The sequence below is a fragment of the Apodemus sylvaticus genome, chromosome 21 (genome assembly GCF_947179515.1).
Source record: "Apodemus sylvaticus chromosome 21, mApoSyl1.1, whole genome shotgun sequence".
NCBI lineage: Eukaryota > Metazoa > Chordata > Mammalia > Rodentia > Muridae > Apodemus > Apodemus sylvaticus.
The window spans coordinates 7790089-7809290 of record NC_067492.1 but is presented as its reverse complement, the minus strand read 5'-3'; the positions used below and the strand labels follow the sequence as shown (position 1 = coordinate 7809290).

At 50.4% G+C, this 19202-nt stretch overlaps 1 protein-coding gene across 2 annotated transcripts in view; it reads right to left on the bottom strand.

Annotated features, from left to right (window-relative positions):
- Nucleotides 1-19202, bottom strand: part of Zcchc14 (zinc finger CCHC-type containing 14) — a 51875-nt gene that overhangs the window by 15056 nt on the left and 17617 nt on the right. For both annotated transcript variants that reach the window (XM_052166830.1, XM_052166828.1), the window contains exons 2-3: nt 13982-14105; nt 4683-4756 (exon numbers count right to left, since the gene is read on the bottom strand). In XM_052166830.1, the coding sequence (XP_052022790.1) occupies nt 4683-4756; nt 13982-14105 (198 nt within the window). The remainder of the gene's footprint in view (nt 1-4682; nt 4757-13981; nt 14106-19202) is intronic.

Below are 19202 nucleotides of genomic sequence, written 5' to 3'. Positions count from 1 at the left end.
GGGCAGTCCTAGATGAGCCGGGAAAGCGTGCGGCTCAGCACTGGCCTGCTGGTGCTGTCAGTCACCCCATGGTCGTGTACCGTACCACCTTGCCTGGCAGGTTAAAAATGGCCTCAAGCGCCGGGCGGTGGTGGCGCACGCCTGTAATCCCAGCACTTGGGAGGCAGAGGCAGGCTGATTTCTGAGTTCGAGGCCAGCCTGGTCTACAGAGTGAGTTCCAGGACAGCCAGGGCTACACAGAAAAACCGTGTCTTGGAAAAACCAAATCCAAAAGCCTCAAGCTGACAGACATCTTTAACTATCCTGAGGAGAAAGGGTTTCCCAGGTGCCAGAACATCTGACCACATACTTGGCTCGAGACTTAACATTAACTATAAATCAAAAAATAAAACACCTTTAATAACTCAAGCCGCAGAGGCAGACTTCTATGAGTTGGGGGGCAGTCTGCTCTACAGAGTGAGTTCTAAGACAGCCAGAGAAACCTTGCCTCAGAAAAACAAACAAACAAAAACCAAACAACAAAAAGCTCTCAAGTGAAAACAAATTTTTAAAGACAGAATAAACACAAGTGGCTGGTTTTTGAGGAGTGTATGGTGCTTGTAATTCAAGTCAATTAAACTCAGTCACCGTGCTTCAGAAACGGCACGCCTCCACTGTTTCTCCTGTACATCAGCCACACTCCCCCAATGTGCATCCTAAGACTGGCTGGGCCTAGCAAGTGCAGTTGCAGCAAAGGAACACACAGAAGAGACCAGGAAGTTTCACACAAAGCTTCAACAAAGTAGCAACAAAAATAATTTTATGTTTGGGGTCACTGTATTAAAGGGTCACAGCCTTAGGAAGGCTGAGAGCCACTCTGAAGAAGAAACTCAGCTGAGAAAACACCTATGGCCTACTGGCCTGCAGGCAAGGCTGCAGTGCACTTTCTTGAGTGATTTATGGGGCCAAGCCCAGGCCCACAGTGGGTGATGTCAGTCTAGCAGCAGGAGGAAGTAGGAGGAGTGGCCCGTAAGGAGCAGCCAGGGGGCAGCACGCCTCAGGCCTCAGCTCCAGTTCCTGCCTTGAGCTCCAGTCCTTATTTCCCTCAGAGTGTGACCAAGGGGTATTGAGCTGAAACAAACCCTTTTCTCCCTAGGCTGCTTTGGCCATGATGTTTATCACAGCAATAGAAACTAACTGGCAACCATCAAACAAAGCTCTAGAGAAAGTCACAAAAGAGAACTATGGGCTGAAGCTGTGGGCTTCTGAGCCCACCAGACCCTGTGAAGGTGGCCGACCCGGCCCCCACCCCCAGGGCTCAAGGACCAGTACAGCATGTGTCTGACTCTCGCTCCCAGGGCTCCCCTTCTATTCTAGTCTGTGGAGCCAAGGAGCATGCTGGTTTGCAGACATTTTAAGATTTTGATACCAACTATGGTAAGCCCCAGTTGGGAGGCTGAAGCAAGAGGATGGCATGGTCAAAACCAGCCTGGGGCACACAGCAGAACCTTATACTTCATCAAGAGGAAGTTAAAAAAAAGGAGCCAGCTGGTGGTGGTGCATGCCTGTAATCCTAGCACTTGGGAGGCAGAGGCAGGTGGATTCTGAGTTCAAGGCCAGCCTGGTCTACAGAGTGAGTTCCAGGACAGCCAGGGCTACACAGATAAACTCTTGTCTCAAAAAAACAAATCCAAAAAACAAACAAACAAAAACAAAACAAAAGGAGTGTTCACTTTTGATTTATAGTGGTGGTAAGTCAGTACAGTGGTCAGATGTTTTGGCACCTGTAAAGCCCCTCCCACTCAGGACAGTCGAGCACATCACCCCTAGGTCCTCAGACTCATCCTTTCCACAGAAGCTTCTGGTAAGCTCCTTTACCATGGAGCACTTCGCATTTTATAGAGTTGTATGTAACTGGCTTACACAGTATACACCTGTCTGGAAGAGAGTCGGAGTCACTGTGTCTCTCTGCACCCCTCTTGAGTAATGTCCCACCTGTGGACAGGTGCCCAGGAGAGGCCCTTGCATCATTTACCTTGCATCCTATTGCATCACAATAATGCTTTGCAGCACATATGTAAGCAAGGGTCTACAGCAGGCATGGCCTCTTGCTGAGGAACCTCTGTGCCTTTTGAAAGTTGTCAGCTGCCCAGTGTGCCTAAGCCACTCCCCACTCACAGATGCACACACATCTCCAGTCTTAGAAATCAAGTGTGGCAGACTTCCTCATGACAACGCTTCCCATGACAAGAGCTCTTCCATAGCTCTGTAACTGCACCAGTGTTCAGGCTAAAGGCACACCTTTCACACATGCCACTGCCAGCCACACCTTTCTTGGCGCTGTCTACCCAAAACTGATGCCCATTTTTTCCTTTTATCTTTCTCTCTCATTCCTCCCCATTTCTATTTCTCTATTTCTCTCTCTCTCTGTGTGTGTGTGTGTGTGTGTGTGTGTGCGTGCGTGCGTGTTTGTTTCTGTTTCTCTCTCTTTCCTTGGTTTTATTTGAGATAGTGTCTCACTATAGCCAGGCTGGCCTTGAACTCATACAGATCCACTGCCTCTGCCCCCCTCCCCCCCAGTGCTGGGATTAAAGACATGTGTTGCCAAGTCTGGTCCTATTGTTGACCGAATGTTCTCAGAACTGAGCTATGAGAGTTCTTTGTAGACTGTAGATGTCAACTCTTCATTCTCCTCAGAGCCCCGGACAGCAGCTCTAAGGTACACAGAGTCCTGCCTACGAGCTGCAGCTTGTACAGAGCATGGTTAGTCTTCCACTAGCTTGTCTCCCAATGCTTTCTCTGCTCTCTTCTGGAAACGTTACAGTATCTGACTCCAAGGTTAGTCTCTGCTCATTTCTTTTTTGTGGATTTGGATTTTTTTCGAGATAGGGTTTCTCTGTGTGGCCCTGGCTGTCCTGGAACTCACTCTGTAGACCAGGCTGGCCTCGAACTCAGAAATCCGCCTGCCCCTGCCTCCCAAGTGCTGGGATTACAGGCGTGCGCCACCACTGCCCGGCCTCTGGTCATTTCTGAGTTAACACCTGTGAGCGAGATCTAGGACAGATGTTCCAAGCCAGCCTGTCTTCCTTGAGCCTCTGTCCTCAATGGAGTTGACCACTTTAGCCCTCTGGGGCAGAAAGCATCTCTGTGGTCTTGTGCCACTGGTCAGTCACCAAATGAGGACCAAGCAAGGCTGCTCCAGCAAGCTACACTTCACTTCTGGGACCCCTACAGCTCTGTTCTCAGCACACAGCAGCAACTACTCCTATCCTCTCTGGTAAGAGCTCCTCCTTCCAGAAGAGGTTAGGAGGCCGCACTACCAACATCTGCCTCTACGTGGAAAAGCTGTACCATATCCCCAAAGCCCAGATTCTCTTGCCACAGTAGCTGCACTGAGGACCAGGGGACTCCGAACCTACTGGGACAGACTAGCAGAAGCACGGACGGCTCTCAAGATGGCTCCATTCACATTATCTCTGCAAACAGTCCCTGCTGGTCTGAGAACATCTCTCCCAGATATACCAGAGCAAAACAAGACAGACAGACAGGAAGGAGTGACACAAAATCACCTCTTCAAATACCACAAGACACCCAAGTTTCTGAGTAGACTGTAACCACAGCATGTCCCAGGCCCATTAGAACCTGCTGACTGAGACTTGGTGGATTCATGGTGCTCCAGTGTTTCCACAGCTAACAGCCTCCAGAACCTGCACCAGAATAGGTCACCTTGCGTTCAGAATAGACCCATCTGCCACACAACAGGTTCTCACCACATAGCACATCCTGAAAAATAGGTCTGGCTCACACAGAGTGCTAAACACTGAGGAGTCTCTCAGGAGTGCTTACCACCACTGCTGGGGCAGAGCCTCACAACCTGCCCACGTCTGAAGACAGGGTCTAAGAAATGTCTAAGAATCACGAATACAGGCCAGCGATACCCTCCCAGCTTCCTAAGCAGCTAAGACCAAAACCTGAATTCCTGTCAACAAAATGTAGGTGGACCGACTTCAAGTTGCTGAGCACACTCCTCCTGGCTAGTCTGCATCCTGTCCCCAGTAAGGACTGAAGTGTGAGTACTAGAGCCCCAACTGCCATCTTGGACCACAAGACCAACAACTATATACCCTAGTCACGCACAAGGTAAGCTGGAGGAGTTAGCTAGGACAGAGCTCTGATGGAGGCCTGGGACTGCCTCCCTGAATACTGTGAACTGGAAACAAAAGGAACTTTTGGACTGTCTCAGCCTCTGTCATGTAGGCTTCTCATCACACGCAGTCCATTTCCATGGTGGTCATGACTGGAGCACGTTCCCTATATAGAGACCAAGTGGCCATGGCCAATCAACCAGAGGGACACACATCCAAGGACTTACTGCTCTTGAGTGCCCAGTGCCATATGGATTTCATTTTCTCCACTCCCAGAGTGAATGTAACCATGTCTCTCCTCCCCCAGGGATGAAGGCCAGTTTAACCACTGAAGCCACTGTCCCAGTTACATGTGACCAGGACTAAATTCATGGGCCTTAGAGTTTAGCTTCTGAGAAAGTGGGTATTTCCTAACACTCTAGCCCACCCTAGACACCTGCCCCAGCCAGGCTCCCAGCCCACCTCAGCACCACTGCTATTCAGGAAGCAAAGCTTTTAATGTGGTACGTGAAGTGACATGTGATAGTTCCAAGGAGAGGGGGGAAAACAGCATCTTACCTCAAAGGAACACTCAACACTTCTGTCATTTTTTGTGTGTGATAGTCCCTTCAGGTCTATCTTTTCAACACTCACTGTAAAAACAAACACAGAATTATAAGAAGGAAGTAAGACTTTGAGATGTTCACGATTGCTGGGCATGTAGCAAGTAGCTATCCCACCCAAGGCTGCCAGAGCCAGGACCTGAAGAGTGTCTGCACCAGCCTTACAGGACTGAGGAACACCAACCAAATCCCAAGACAGTGCAGGGGGTTTCACAGGGCCACAAGTTTTCCAGTCCTTGTGTTGTCCTTCAAGATGGTCATGAATTAGGTCCAATTCCTGGGAAGAATGTGACCGTGTCCTCCCACGATAAAGTCTGTATGAGAAGCCCGGTGCATTCCTTGAGGGTCTCTACAGGGCCACCCACCATTACTCAGCTCTACATGGCAAGGTCTTCCCAGACAGTGTGACATGATTGCAAGCTGGGGACAGACAATGCCTTAAAATGTCTAAAGGAGACTTTTTGTCACCATGGAGCTCTCAAGTCTCTCTACTTCCTGTTCCAGATCTTTCTCTGCAGAAATGAAATGATGCCAGTAAACTCTAAGCACAGTTCCTAGGCAAGTCCAAACACACGCTCACCATCGACCACACTCCCCCTCCTGGGCACACTCCCCCTTCTCCACCATCAAGCTCTCTACCTGGGCACACTCCCCCTTCTCCACCATCAAGCTCTCTACCTGGGCACACTCCCCCTTCTCCACCATCAAGCTCTCTACCTGGGCACACTCCCCCTTCTCCACCATCAAGCTCTCTACCTGGGCACACTCCCCCTTCTCCACCATCAAACTCTCTACCTGGGCACACTCTCCCTCCTCTACACAGCACTGCTGCTGCTGGATCCACCCAGGAACTCAGCCTCTTCTTCCAGGCAATCACTTTCCACAGGCATGACAGTCACATAAGCCACCGTGTTAGACAACCAGGAAAAAACACAACTACCTCCATATACTGCAGAGATTTTGGCACACTAGGAGCCCTAGCAATTCATGGTGAGATACTCAGCAGGCTCTGCACTCCCTGCAGGTACAGTCTCTGGCCAGCAGAGCCAGTGCCTTGCATAATGTGTCTTGTAAGATGCTGAGGGACAACCCACAAGTTTCATAGACAAAAGATGTAGATGTGGTGATTCCTCAGCAATGCCACCTGCTGTGTGGCTGTACTGGGGGCATTCCTGTCTGAACAGTGTGCTATACCACCGCAGAGCATTCAGCCCCAGCACAGGTCAGCTGCAGTGAAAATGGGGGCTAGTCAGGGACCTACAAGGGCAAAGAGATGCCCCACTATCCTGAGGGCCAGCACGGTGCCCTGGACATTGCAGCCCCTCCTTCATCTAGAGACCAGCAGGAAGCAACCGTCGGCACAGACTCAGTAACAACCTTCTAGACTGCCTCCTTCTCTAAGCAACTGTAGGACCAGTGCCTGCCCTACCCAGAGAGCCAATGTGAACCCAGTGTTCTCACACCAAAGATCATCGGGTGCATGAGAAAGGAAAAAGGAAAAGCCCATTTGGACCAAGGGAAGTGATTCAGAGCTGGACAGGAAAATGGGCAAAGCAGATAAATATCATTTAGCTGTCTGAATATAAAGGCATTCTAGAGCCAGGCCAAGGACTCGCAGCAAGCCCACTGACCATGAAATATGTTTTAAAGCTAAGCACAAATCTCACTTCCTGACTGCTGGCAGCCTCAGCACCCTGCTGACTGAAGGCTCTTCTTCCTGGATCCTGATGCCCACAGCAGGGCAGTGGCTTCACAGGTAAAGCCACCTCCCACCAAGCCTGAGGGCCTGATTCAATCCCCAGGACCCCTGTGATGGAACAACAGAACTAACTCATGTGAGTTCTGTGACCTCTACAGACGGGCCATGTCACAGCACACACACTAAATAAATAAATGTAATAAGAACGCTTTACACAGCACATTTCAGTGTCCTCTCCAACATGAGGCCACTAGGTGTCATGACTATAGGAACCAGAGGGCTGCCTCAGGGCAGAATGCCCCCTAGTATGCACATGAGCCTTGGTCCAGCATTCTGCCCATACCACAAAGGCAAAGACCCACACAACTGCACAAACATGAAGGGTGTGTAGGAGGCCAGAGGCAACACCGCACACTGAGAAGGTCTCAACTCCCAGGGAGCTGCTGGGCTTTCAGGAACTGGAAACTGAGACTCTCACACCAACTGCACCGTACACCCGCAGCTGGTCTGGGCAGCATGCGTGGTTGCTATTCCCCTCCTCCTTTGGACAAGAGAGCCAGAGACATACATTCCCACACAACAGCACTGCAGCTTTTAGGACACTGGCACAGCAGCACCCCAGAACCCTGCCCACTGCTCTGACAGCACCCAGGGCTGCAGGACTCCTCTGAGCACTGGCTTCCTTTTGTCTTCCTTCCCTTCGTCTCCTCTGGATACACTGCACCACACTTAACTCTGGCAGTGTGCCCGTTCTTACGACCTCATAGCTCTGCACTAAGCTGTACGATCCAGGGATGAAGCGCACAGCAGGTACTCAGAGAGACTGTGAAGAGCTGGCACTGTGCCATCTGGATTTTACACAGCACTGGTGTGGACAGGACACTGCAGTTGTCCACAGCACCTTGAGAGCTAGCGTCAGATGAGCCCAGGGTCAGGGAAGAGGTCAGTGGGATGAGGGCCATGTGAAGGGATCCTCAGTTCGCCTCTGTGTTCTAGGCAGCTCAGGATTCTCTCTGGATGGCCTGCTGGTGGCAGGGTAGGCAGTTACTGGGCCCCTGTAAGCCTCATGCATTCACCTCAGTCGAGGAACCCTGGCCCGATCTTCGGGGACTAAAACACAGAAGGGTAACACACAGCACCTGGGCTTGGGATGCTGCCAGGCTGTGAGCCGAATGGAGTGGGAATGCCCAGAACACTGGGATGACGATACAGAACCAAGAAAAACCAAGTACCACAGGTCTGAAGGGTCACAGGCTGGGAGCATGCCTGACGGTTCCTTTTTCTTTACATTTTTGTCAGATTTTTTACTTTATTCTTGTGTGTTTGCCTGTATATATGAACATGTACCACACGTGTGCCAGGTGCCTGTGGAGGTCAGAAGAGGGCACAGAATCCCCTAGGGTTATAGAATCAAACCTAAGCAGTGGTCTGAATGAGAATGGTCCCAGTTGATGGCACCGTGTGGGAGGTTGTAATGTGTGAGCTTGTGGGAAGAAGTGTGCCACTAGAGCTTTGAGCGCTTGCTTCAAAGACTCGCACCATTTTCCCTTCGCTCTCCCTACTGTGTGTCTGTGCTTCAAAACGGAGCTCTCTGCCCTGCCCACCATGCTGCATGCTGCTCTGCCCTACCCACCATGCTGCATGCTGCTCTGCCCTACCCACCGTGCTGCATGCTGCTCTGCCCTACCCACCGTGCTGCATGCTGCTCTGCCCTACCCACCGTGCTGCATGCTGCTCTGCTCTGCCCACCGTGCTGCATGCTGCTCTGCTCTACCCATGCTGCATGCTGCTCTGCCCTACCCACCGTGCTGCATGCTGCTCTGCCCTACCCACCGTGCTGCATGCTGCTCTGCCCTACCCACCATGTTGCATGCTACTCTGCTTTACCTACCGTGCTGCATGCTGCTCTGCCCTACCCACCATGCTGCATGCTGCTCTGCCCTACCCACTGTGCTGCATGCTGCTCTGCTCTACGCATGCTGCATGCTGTTCTGCCCTACCCACCATGCTGCATGCTGCTCTGCCCTACCCACCGTGCTGCATGCTGCTCTGCCCTACCCACCATGCTGCATGCTGCTCTGCCCTACCCACCATGCTGCATGCTACTCTGCTTTACCCACCGTGCTGCATGCTGCTCTGCCCTACCCACCATGCTGCATGCTGCTCTGCCCTACCCACTGTGCTGCATGCTGCTCTGCTCTGCCCACCGTGCTGCATGCTGCTCTGCTCTACCCATGCTGCATGCTGCTCTGCTCTGCCCACCGTGCTGCATGCTGCTCTGCTCACCATGCTGCATGCTGCTCTGCTCTGCCCACCGTGCTGCATGCTGCTCTGTTCTGCCCACCGTGCTACATGCTGCTCTGCTCTGCTCACCATGCTGCATGCTGCTCTGCTCTGCCCACCGTGCTGCATGCTGCTCTGCTCTGCTCCACCCTGCCCACCATGTTGCTCTGTTCTGCTCTGCCCACTGTGCTGCTCTGCTCTGCTCTACCCACCATGCTACATGCTGCTCTGCTCTGCCCACCATGCTGCATGCTGCTCTGCCGTAGCATTACCAATTCTTAACTCTCTAGAGCCTTAACCCAAAAGAAACTCTCCCTTCTAGGAGCTGCTCTGGTCATGCAGCAGAAGGAAGGGGAGCTGGCCATGACTCACCAGTTCAGAGCACCTGGGTTCAGTTCCCAGCACCCACATGGCTGCCCACAGTAGTCTGTAACTCCCCTTCTAGGAGGGAGGGGTATGATGCCCTCTTCTGGCCTCTGTTGTCACCAGACACCATGTGACAAACATACATCCATGCCAGCGGACACCCATAAAATAAAATGAACTTTACAAAATGAAAAGTAAGAAAGACCAGGACCATATCTAGGAGTGTGGCTCACTGCGAGGTATTTTTCCTTCCCAGAATTCCCCCTGGGTAGTCCCTGTGAGCCACCATGAGGTTTGACTGGGTCTGCTCACCTTCCTGGGTCCCAACTTAGAAATGTGGAAACACCTTTTTCTTTCTTTTCCTATTTTCTAATACTGCTTTAGGCTCTGCATTCTTCCTACAGCGTCCTCTGGATGGCCAGCCCCCTCTGCACGTGCCTGCCCCACGGGAGCTGCTCGCCTCTGTTCTCTAGGCAGCTGTGAGTTACAGCTTGCCTGCCTGGGGTTTTCCTTTCAGATTTTAGTAAACTGTTTTCAAGCTTCCATTTGTGTCCCTTCTTAAATTATGTTATTAATGAAGCCAAAAACACTAGGAGGGAGCCACATTTCCCTGGCATCATACGGTGGCTCTGCAGGGACCCATTTCCAGCCCCTCATCACCCAGGCCCCCGCTTTCTGTCTCATTGTTGATGCTAATGGAATCTGCCTTCACAAATCTTCTTTCCTACTTTTTAATTCTGTACTCAGTGGAGAAAACAAACCATCTCTGCACCCCCTAACTATCATCAGCCCCAACCTGCTAGGTGCAGTAACTAAATCTAATCCCAGCATTGGGGAGATAGGACAGGATCAGAGGCCCAGGCTCATCACCAGCTATGCAGCTGAGTTTGAGGCTAGCCCCAGGCTATGTGAGATGCTATCTTAACAAAGCAAAGTCAAACAACAAAAGGAGAACTAAATGAAGATTTTTAAATGGAAAAACCTAAAACATTTTTTTGGTTTTTTTGAGACAGGGTTTCTCTGTATAACCCTGGCTGTCCTGGAACTCACTCTGTAGACCAGGCTGGCCTCGAACTCAGAAATCCGCTTGCCTCTGCCTCCCAAGTGCTGGGATTACAGGCGTGCGCCACCACCGCCCGGCAAAACATATTATTTGATGTAAGAATACCCAGTAGAGGGCAGTCTGAGAATTCGAAGGACTGGATTTATAGAGGAAAGAAAAGTGTCCTGTCTTGAGGGGAGAGGGTATGGGTGAAAATGGGTCTGATGTGGGGAGGACAGCACACACAGCCCCTGCAATACCTGATGGAAAGGAGGTGAGGAGATCTGTTAACAGCTAGAAATCCTCCAGACTTGGAAAGTGCAAGAAGTGACAGAGCTACAAGATAAACCACATGTAGGGACAGTGGAGTCAAATGACTCCCAACCAAAGAAAACTGCAAAAACAACCAGAGAAAAATAGCACGGCATAAAGACTGCCAACCACACACAGCAGGAAGAAGACAGAACCACCTCTGGCAAAGCTAAAGCGCAAAACCAACTCAGCCAAGCATTCCACGAGCAGCAAGAATCACGCCAACAAGAGCCACACCATCAGGCTAATGAAAAGGGGCAAAGCGCACACCTGCAGAGCAGCACAAAATAAACTGGGAACAGAAGCTTTCAGAAGCTCCCCAGGCAGACAGGGGAGAAACACAGGCCATTCAAAACGTATGCAAAAGCTTTAAGGTCATATTACAGGCGCAAAGCACACGGCATGTGAGGTGGGGATGCATGTGGCAGCTCTGCACAGAAAACATGGAGAAAAATGGTAACTCTGAGTGCCCTTGTTCATAGCACCTGGCACCACCAGAGGTGTTAACAGTGCCATGGACTTCAGTACCGATGCTTACTTAGTCTCAGAGTTGGCATGTGCTCGCACAGGTGCAAGATTCTTAGATTTAGGCTTCTTAGAATGTACTTAATTTTATCTGTATGAATATTTTGCCTGCATTTATATACGTATACCACATGTATGCTGGGTGCCCATAAAGGTCAGAGGAGAGCACAGTACTCTCTGCAACTGGAATTAGGACGGGTTTGAGCCATCATCTGGATTCAACCTAAAGAGCAGCCTTGTACTCTAGGCCGCTGAGCCATCTTTCCAGCCCAGATTCTTACAGTTCATGTAAAGTGGTAAGATATTAGCTCGGAGTGGAGCCTGAGAAGTAGAAGGTGCACACTGCCCAGTCTCGCACATGATCTGTGCTCCTGACTCACCCACCTCCTGGAGAAACGCTGAGGGGAGTGAGTGTTCCTCAATCCCAAATCCCAGCCTCATTTTCTTTAGGGAAACTGAGGAAGCAGCCACTCAAACACTGTCATGTGTCTATGGTTCAAATGGGAACTGCTGGGGAAGGCTGTGAAGGCCTAGAGATAGGGCAGCACTGACCTAAGACAACATGCAAGGCCCAGGGATTGATCTCTAGACTGCAGAACAAGAACAAGAACAACCACCACCACCACCACCACCACCACCACACAAAACTGTGGTCCAGACATGGACACTCACTGCAAAGCTCTGAGCTATACTCTGTCCTCAGTGAGGACAAACACAGAACCAGGAATGTCCAGAGCGCCTAAGGTTTCTCATCCCTTCCACACTGTGGTCCCAGAGCAGCTCAGAAGAGGACACACTGCTATGGTTTCAGGAGTTAGCTTTCATCCTTAACTCCCATCCTGTTAAAATTCATGCTTTTAAAGTTTCATTTTTGTCCAAAGCCCAAGCCTCTTGCGGTTAGTTCATTCTTTTAGCTGCTCTTCACCATGATAACATTACATAACAAAGCTGGAAGCCGACATGGTGCCGACCAGACCATACGATGCCCAGGCTGAGATCCTCCGCCAGCATACAGACATGACACATGGAAGCATGAGTTCCCTCAAGTCTATCATTTTTAAGAGTACAAAGAACCTGAGTTCTGAGATGTTTCAGATCTGCACTTTAATCAAGCCAACAGAAGCAGTCTAGCTTCACTGTCTTGTCAGAAACAGACAAGCATCTCCAGCTCTGGGCACACAGGCACAGAGCTGCCCACACCACTGCATGGTCTGGATGGAAGCACAGGTGAAGCAGCCTTCACAGGAAGCCCTGCACTCCAGATACAACCATTCTGGGATAGCACTGCTAAGACCTGGTGGGACAAACGGTCAACAGAGGAGTACAGTCTCCTGGGAACAACCTGCATCAGGTAAACTGATCTTGCAGTCAGTGCTGGGTGGGAAAACAGGCATCACAGGATCTGTCACCCACTGCTCTCCACTGTGCCGTGGTCAAGACATATGTGTGACACAGTGGCAAGAAAGCAGGCCACCCTGAGCTGTGACCCAGCAGAGCAGATAGCACTGTACACAGAGCAAGCTCAGGCCTTTAGTGCAGCAGCACAGCCTGGGACACAAGCAATGAGAAGGGCAGGAGGGCCTGCTCAAGTGACAGAAGGCACAGACACATCTGTGCGGAGTAGGTACGGCAGTCTCCCAGGAGCCTCCAAGTGTATGACCAGCAGGACAGGCCTCCCTGCCTAACTCTGCTAAGGTGTGATCTCCCCAATACCCTCGTCCAGTTTAAATTGCACCCAGGTGCCTCTGATGCCCTGAGCCAATCTGGGCATTAGGTCAGAACGACCCGGACCTCAGTGACAGGCTCAATTAGCTGCAGGTCCATCCACACTGAGCAACCAATGCTCCAGTTACGGTTTATAAAATGGTACCTGTTCAGTGGCATGGGCAGTGAGAGGCTTCGCGAAGGCTGGTGGCAGGCACTGGGTGAGTGGAGACGGAGTAAGACTTAGGAGCCCATCTAGTTGGGAAAGAACCAAGTGACCCAGATGGTTCAAAAGAACCACGTGGCTCAGCTGCTTCAGATTTCAGGCCCTGTTCTGTGTGAGGGGTAGAAGATATTTAAACCTTTTTTCCCTCCCTTAATAAACACTAGTGTTTAAAGTTCATATTGGTGAAGTGTGACCACGAATTCCTTGGGAGAATCAGAAGAACAGCCTGACTGAGCACCTGAAGATACTATGTCTCAACAGTCCACAGTCCTGCAGACTGCTAGCCTTCTCCCTCTACCTGGGATCTCCCACTACTGTCCAGCATGACTTGAAGAGACACGGGAAACCTGCCCCTGTCTCCGCGCATCAAATCCTGTACTCCCCTGTAGTCTCCTGTCTCTGCGCGGAGCCAGAGTAGTTAGTATTCCCATTTCCTCCCTTTTCTCCAGCATAGATGCCTCCAGCCTTTGGAGAGGGCAGACAAAAGGGAGCCCAGCCTGGCACTCGAATATTGCAATCCCTCTTTCATGCTAGCACCCCTTCCCCCCTGACGACCCTCCCGGGGATGGGGTGGGGGAACAATTAACAGCCTACCCTCGAGTCACTGAAACTCACACCCCCTTTTGATTAACAACCAGCATTTCTCGCCCCTGGAAGGAAGCAGGAGCCAATATCCTTAAAATGTTAAAAGCCTACTTTTAGGACTATGGAAAAAAAGACAAATTAGTGTTCCCAGACAGCTGTGGCCAGCTGTAAAAATACACCAGCTTCTGATAGCATAAGTTACTTTTCCCAGGTCAGAAAGGTCCCTTTCCACTGCACGGTTCCACCCCGCTGTCGGAACAAATGTTATCAGATTTGAAGGATGACATTTCCTTTACCATCTCATGGAATGCCAAGGCTAGAAACCCCGCTTGTGTTTTTTTTCCCTTTATAACCCCCTTCACTTAGACCTGGGGGTCACTCCATCAGGAAGGTCAGTGGCCCAAGCTCGAGCCTGAATAAAGACCCTCGTGCGATAACAGCGATGACAGCAGGCTGTGATTCCTGATGGTCTCTTTGGGGCTTTTACAATCTGGGCACAACAAACTCACCCACCTTTGCCATGTTTTCCCAAAGGCCTCTTGGGCAGGGATTCCTCCGTGGAATGTGCTGATGTATGCAATGCGTTCTCCAGACTGTTGCTGATGCTGCTGACAGGGGTCTCAGTTCTGGGAGCCATCTGAGGAGACAGACAGAAATATCTTCTTACTTTTTTCTGCACAATTATCTCTTGTTGACAAGTCATACACACAAACGTGGCTTCACATTCTCCTACTGTAACACAGCAAGCACACTTCCTAAGGAAGATGGGCACCACAGTCCACGCCTCCCCAGACCCATCAGTGATCCTGGGCTTCCAACTAGGTTGGTCATCGACCATCCAGATCAGCGGTCCTATCCACCCACGGTGGCATGCATCGAATGCTTTCACCTAAGGCATAACTCTGTTTTTACAGCTTTAAATGCTTTCCTGTGACAAATTCCTCACAGCTCTGAAAGCCACAGAACAGCAGAGAACAGTACATCTGGTCAGGTACAATTTGAACAGCTCAAAGAAAATCCCATGATTCCACTTCTAAGGACTGTTCTGTAATATCTTCCTCCTAGACTCAAACATTCCATCCTGGGAGGAAGCTCTCTGAACAAGGTAAATGAGTCAAAACAGCTTTAGGAAGTCCCTGAAACTGACCAGATTCGCTAGGCCCAGCCCTCCCTGCCAGAGTAAACAAAAGCTGAAAGTCCTTCAGATGGAAGAAAGCCAAGCAGCAAATCCTCTCAGAGGAGCCATTGTGGCAGTGAGGCTGAGCTGAAAAGATGACTCTCAAGAAAGCAAGTCGCTAAGACTCTGAAGCCAAGTTTCCTGGAAGAGGGTTACACCAACTGAGACACCTGGAAAGGACACTCCCCAACCTTCCCAGCTGCCTGCAGGCCATGAAGTATGTCCCAAGTTCCCGGCATTGTGAGCTGTCACACACACTGGGATGGACCTTGGTGATGGAGCTGTCTTTTGAGTAATTTATGTTCCTATAAGTAACCCCAATAAACCTCAAGTTGGACTTGGACTTGGTGGTATCTGTACTTTGGTCTGTCTTGGGTTCCCTCTCTGGGATGAGCAGATGGACTCCACACCTCCCCAGGAAAGGTTCTGTCACACAGTAGGGTTCACCACATCAAAACTTTTACACAGGAAGAAAACTGACACTGATAACTTCATTATCCAGAGACAGGGACCCTGTGTACACTGTGGGGACACCACAGCTGGACTGTGACACAGCATACTGTCTTTTCTGGGTGTAAGGAGAAGATTCTCATGTGTACACATGAAACTGGGCCCACAAGCCCTGGTTTGCTGACTGGCCTTGGGAAGGAGAGGGACTGCAGTATCCTCAATCACTACCACCCCCCCCCCCTCATCAGGACTGGAAAAATCTTATAGTACAAATAAACTAGATGTAAAATTTAAAAATAGTAATGCTATCATTCAGTCTTAAGATCTCAAATTTTCTAATATTAGGAAAAGGCTCAAGATTTGAAATCTTGGCAAAAATGTTCCACGACTGAGCAGCTGCTGCGTGTACCATGGGGCCATGAAGTTGAGAAACTAGCAGCTACTCTTGATCCAGAGCCTTGAACCTGAGCAGTGAGCAGTTGGGATATCCTAGCCTATGCCCATGGTTGCCCACTGTCATCTACCTGATGGTGGCAGATGGCAGGCCCAGAGGCCTGTGGCTGAAGCAGATAGAGGTATATGAATAAAGAAGGCGAGGTTGCTGCCAATGTCAGAGCCTCTCAGTGAAAACCTAGCTAAACTGGGGTCAAGAAGGCTTACTCTTGACCAGGCATGGTGGTATGCCTTTAATATCAGTACTTGGGAAGCAGAGGCTGCTGGACCTCTGTGAGTTAGAGGCCAGTCTGGCCTACACTGCAAGTTCCAAGTCAGCCAGGGCTATATAAAGAGACCCTGTCCCAACAACAACAACAACAACAACAGCAGCAGCAACAACACCACAAAAGGCTCCCTCTGCATCCTGGTATTCAGTGGAGTACAACAGGTGCCCACAAGCAGTGTGCCACCAGCCAGTCTCTGTGAACTTCAACTAAACTCAAGAAAAGAAATCCTAGTCATTCATTCACTTTATAAAGGCAATGCCCTGTGGCTAACTTTACCAAGAAGCTATCAAGAGACCTAAATTGGGTCTGGGAGAGTTGGCAGAGTGCTTGTTTAGCAGATATGACTTCCTAGGTTGGATGTACAACACTCCATAAAACAAAGGCAGGCTGGAGCACACCCGTAATCCTAGCACCCAGAAGGTAGAGTCAGAGATCGAAATTCCGAGTTCCCCTTGGAAGTGTAATGCTAATCTGGGCTCAGTGAAATCTGTCTCAAAAAGGCAGGCAGGCAAGCAAGGAGAGAAAGAAGTCATTAAAGAGGGCTGGGCAAAACAGCTCAGTGAATAAAGACATTTGACTTACAAGTCTGAGTTCAATCCCTGAGAAGAACACAGTAAGAAGGCAGGAGGACCTCCTCCCAGGGCTGTCTTCTGCCTCCCACATGCGTACTGCTAGGACGACGAGGTACCCACACCATGTGCACACACAATACTAACAAATTTACAGAAGATGCCAGAGAGTTTCTAAAGCTACTCTTTCGCATATGCCCATGATCCCTGGCACCTGGAAGTCAGAATGGAAGGGCCCTGAATTCCAGAACATCCTGGACAACACTTAGAACAGGAATGCCTTCTCCACTAACCAACCCAAAAGGTGTAGACAAGACACAACCTCATCAGGAGACGAGATCCGGATACCACTTTGTGAGCAGCTCAGGTACAACCTTTCAGGACATGGCCACCAGCAGCCTGTCCTGGTTGCTTGACTCTCACAGCTCCTGATGCTACATCCTGGTTCCAAGAGGAGGCCAAGGGTGTTCTGACCAGTCACAAGAGATCAGCATCCCCCATCACCAGAGAGGCACTAGCAAAACCCAGTTCCCCACCCCAAGCTGACAGATGAAAACAGGGTAGGAGTGTGCTGACAACAGGGCTCACCAGGGCCACTCCTGCAGGGGCTTGTCCTTGTGTGGTGCCAGGGCTGAGACCCAGGCGGAGATAAGAACCACTTCACAAAGCAACAGTGTGGCCCCTGGGAACTCTGGGGGGGGGGGGGGGACAACAACAACAGGAAGCACTTCCTGTGTCCATATAGAGTCAGCCCAGAGCTGAGGGCTAATGTCTCCAGGCCAGCAACTGGCCAGGTCTAGGTCAGGGCAAAGCTGTGAGCAGTCTGATGAAAACACAGACAGGGAAAAAAAGCTTTAAAAGTGATGACTCCAGGCCAAATGTGCCTGCCTGTCGGCCGCCTAGCCAGCCAGCCTGCCTTCCTCCTCTCACCTCTTGCTCTTCTGTTTACACTGGACGCTGTCTTCAACTGCAATTCCCAGAAATGCTGTTTTAGGTTATTTTTGGTTAGGTTAATTTGTCCACATGACCCGCAGTTCGACTCAGATGCTCTCTGACTCACTTCAGAGTTCTAATGGCCCCGTGTGCACATGTGTCCCTCCCATCCTGTGCAAAGCCTGTAGACTAAGCCAAGGTACCCCCTTCCCCAGCTCTGCCTGTGAGTTTCCTCTCTGAGCAAAGCACCTTCCTTTACTCTCATGGAAAGGCCAGAGGTTCTGCTGTCTGGCTACCTGTCCTTTCATCATCATGGCCTGCAGCCCACAGAGCCCCCAGGCAGGCACCTCATCCCATTTACCTAGCCTACTCCTCACCCTGGCCCAGCAGACACGCAGTCCCTTCCAGAGGACCTTGACCCTGCCCCTTGTCTACGTGGCTCCCTCAGTGCCTCATCTCTATTGGCTGTTCTGTTCATTGAGGGATCCCCTGCTCATGCAACAATGCCTTCCATTTGGACACTAGGCAGGCATTCATAGGACATTCAGCTCCTGCCCAAGTTCCCATGGCCCCAGTGGCACTGATTTGCAGGTGATGCTCTGTCCTGCCATCCTGCCTGGCTGGCGTCACTAGGGTCTCAGCCACTCTGCTTGGGTGCCAACCGGCCACGGCTACAGGCAGATCTGATACGCAGTACCTGCTCCAAGACCAGAACATATTCCTCCCTCCCGAGGGCCCCAGGAAAGCTCATGTGAACTTGGGCTGCTGCCCATTCACAAGTGCCTCGCTGGAGTGCAGTTTAGGTGCCTGGTCCCAAGCAGCAAAGCCCGGCTCTTGAAGTATACCTTCTAAGTATGTAGATACGAGTTGGTGCATCCAGACCTAGTATGTAATGACCTTTAGGTCTCACCTAGGGACACAGGCATGCAACTTCAGATAATCAGCAGGCAAGAGGATGGATGGCTAGGCCAGTTCAAGCTAGAGACTAAGCTCAAGGCCAGCCTGGGTGACTCAGTTCCAGCCTGTCTCAAAAAGTAAAAAGGGGCAGAATGTCCCCAGTTCACTCAGTCTCACCTAGAACATGAAAGCCTAGACTTGATCTCCAGGACCATGGTACATGTGTATTCTGACTCAGGTCCGAGGTAGACTGGGAGATTCTGCATTCTGACTACTGAGACACTATAAAATAAAGGATCACACCAGGGTTACACCAAAGGCCTGTCCCAAAAGAGGGGACATGAGCAGAAACCTGAGGCCATGTGGATAATCAGACCAAATATGGACTTGTGTCCCTTCCAGGGAAGTCACGTGGCTTCGTGGCCAATGTTGGTCCCATCACCACAGCTAATAACTGTCCCTCAGATAAGGACAATTTTGAAAAGGTTTCCCTGGGCTGGAGAGATGGCTCAGTGGGTTAAGAGCACCGACTGCTCTTCCAAAGGTCATGAGTTCAAATCCCAGCACCCACATGGTGGCTCACAACCATCCGTAAAGAGATCTGACGTCCTCTTCTGGTGTCTGAAGACAGCTACAGTGTACTTACATATGATAAATAAATAAATATCTTTAAAAAAAAAAGATTAAAAAAAAAAAAAAGAAAAGGTTTCCCTCTGACTGCATGTCCCATGAAAAAACTTCGCACAGGCTTCCTTATAGCTGCATGTAAATTCACTTTAATATTCATGATCAGGAACACAATCTTTAGAAATTTAATTTTTAGACACCAATTTCAAAGAGGACATGCTCATATACAATCGGGTTTCTGGAAGTAGAGTCCTCTAAATACTGTCAGAGAAAGCCGACCAGAGATGCCTAGGCTTCCCATAGCCCACGCCACTGCTCCAAGGGGGAATGGCAGGAGCTGCTGGAGTGGGCCACGGTCA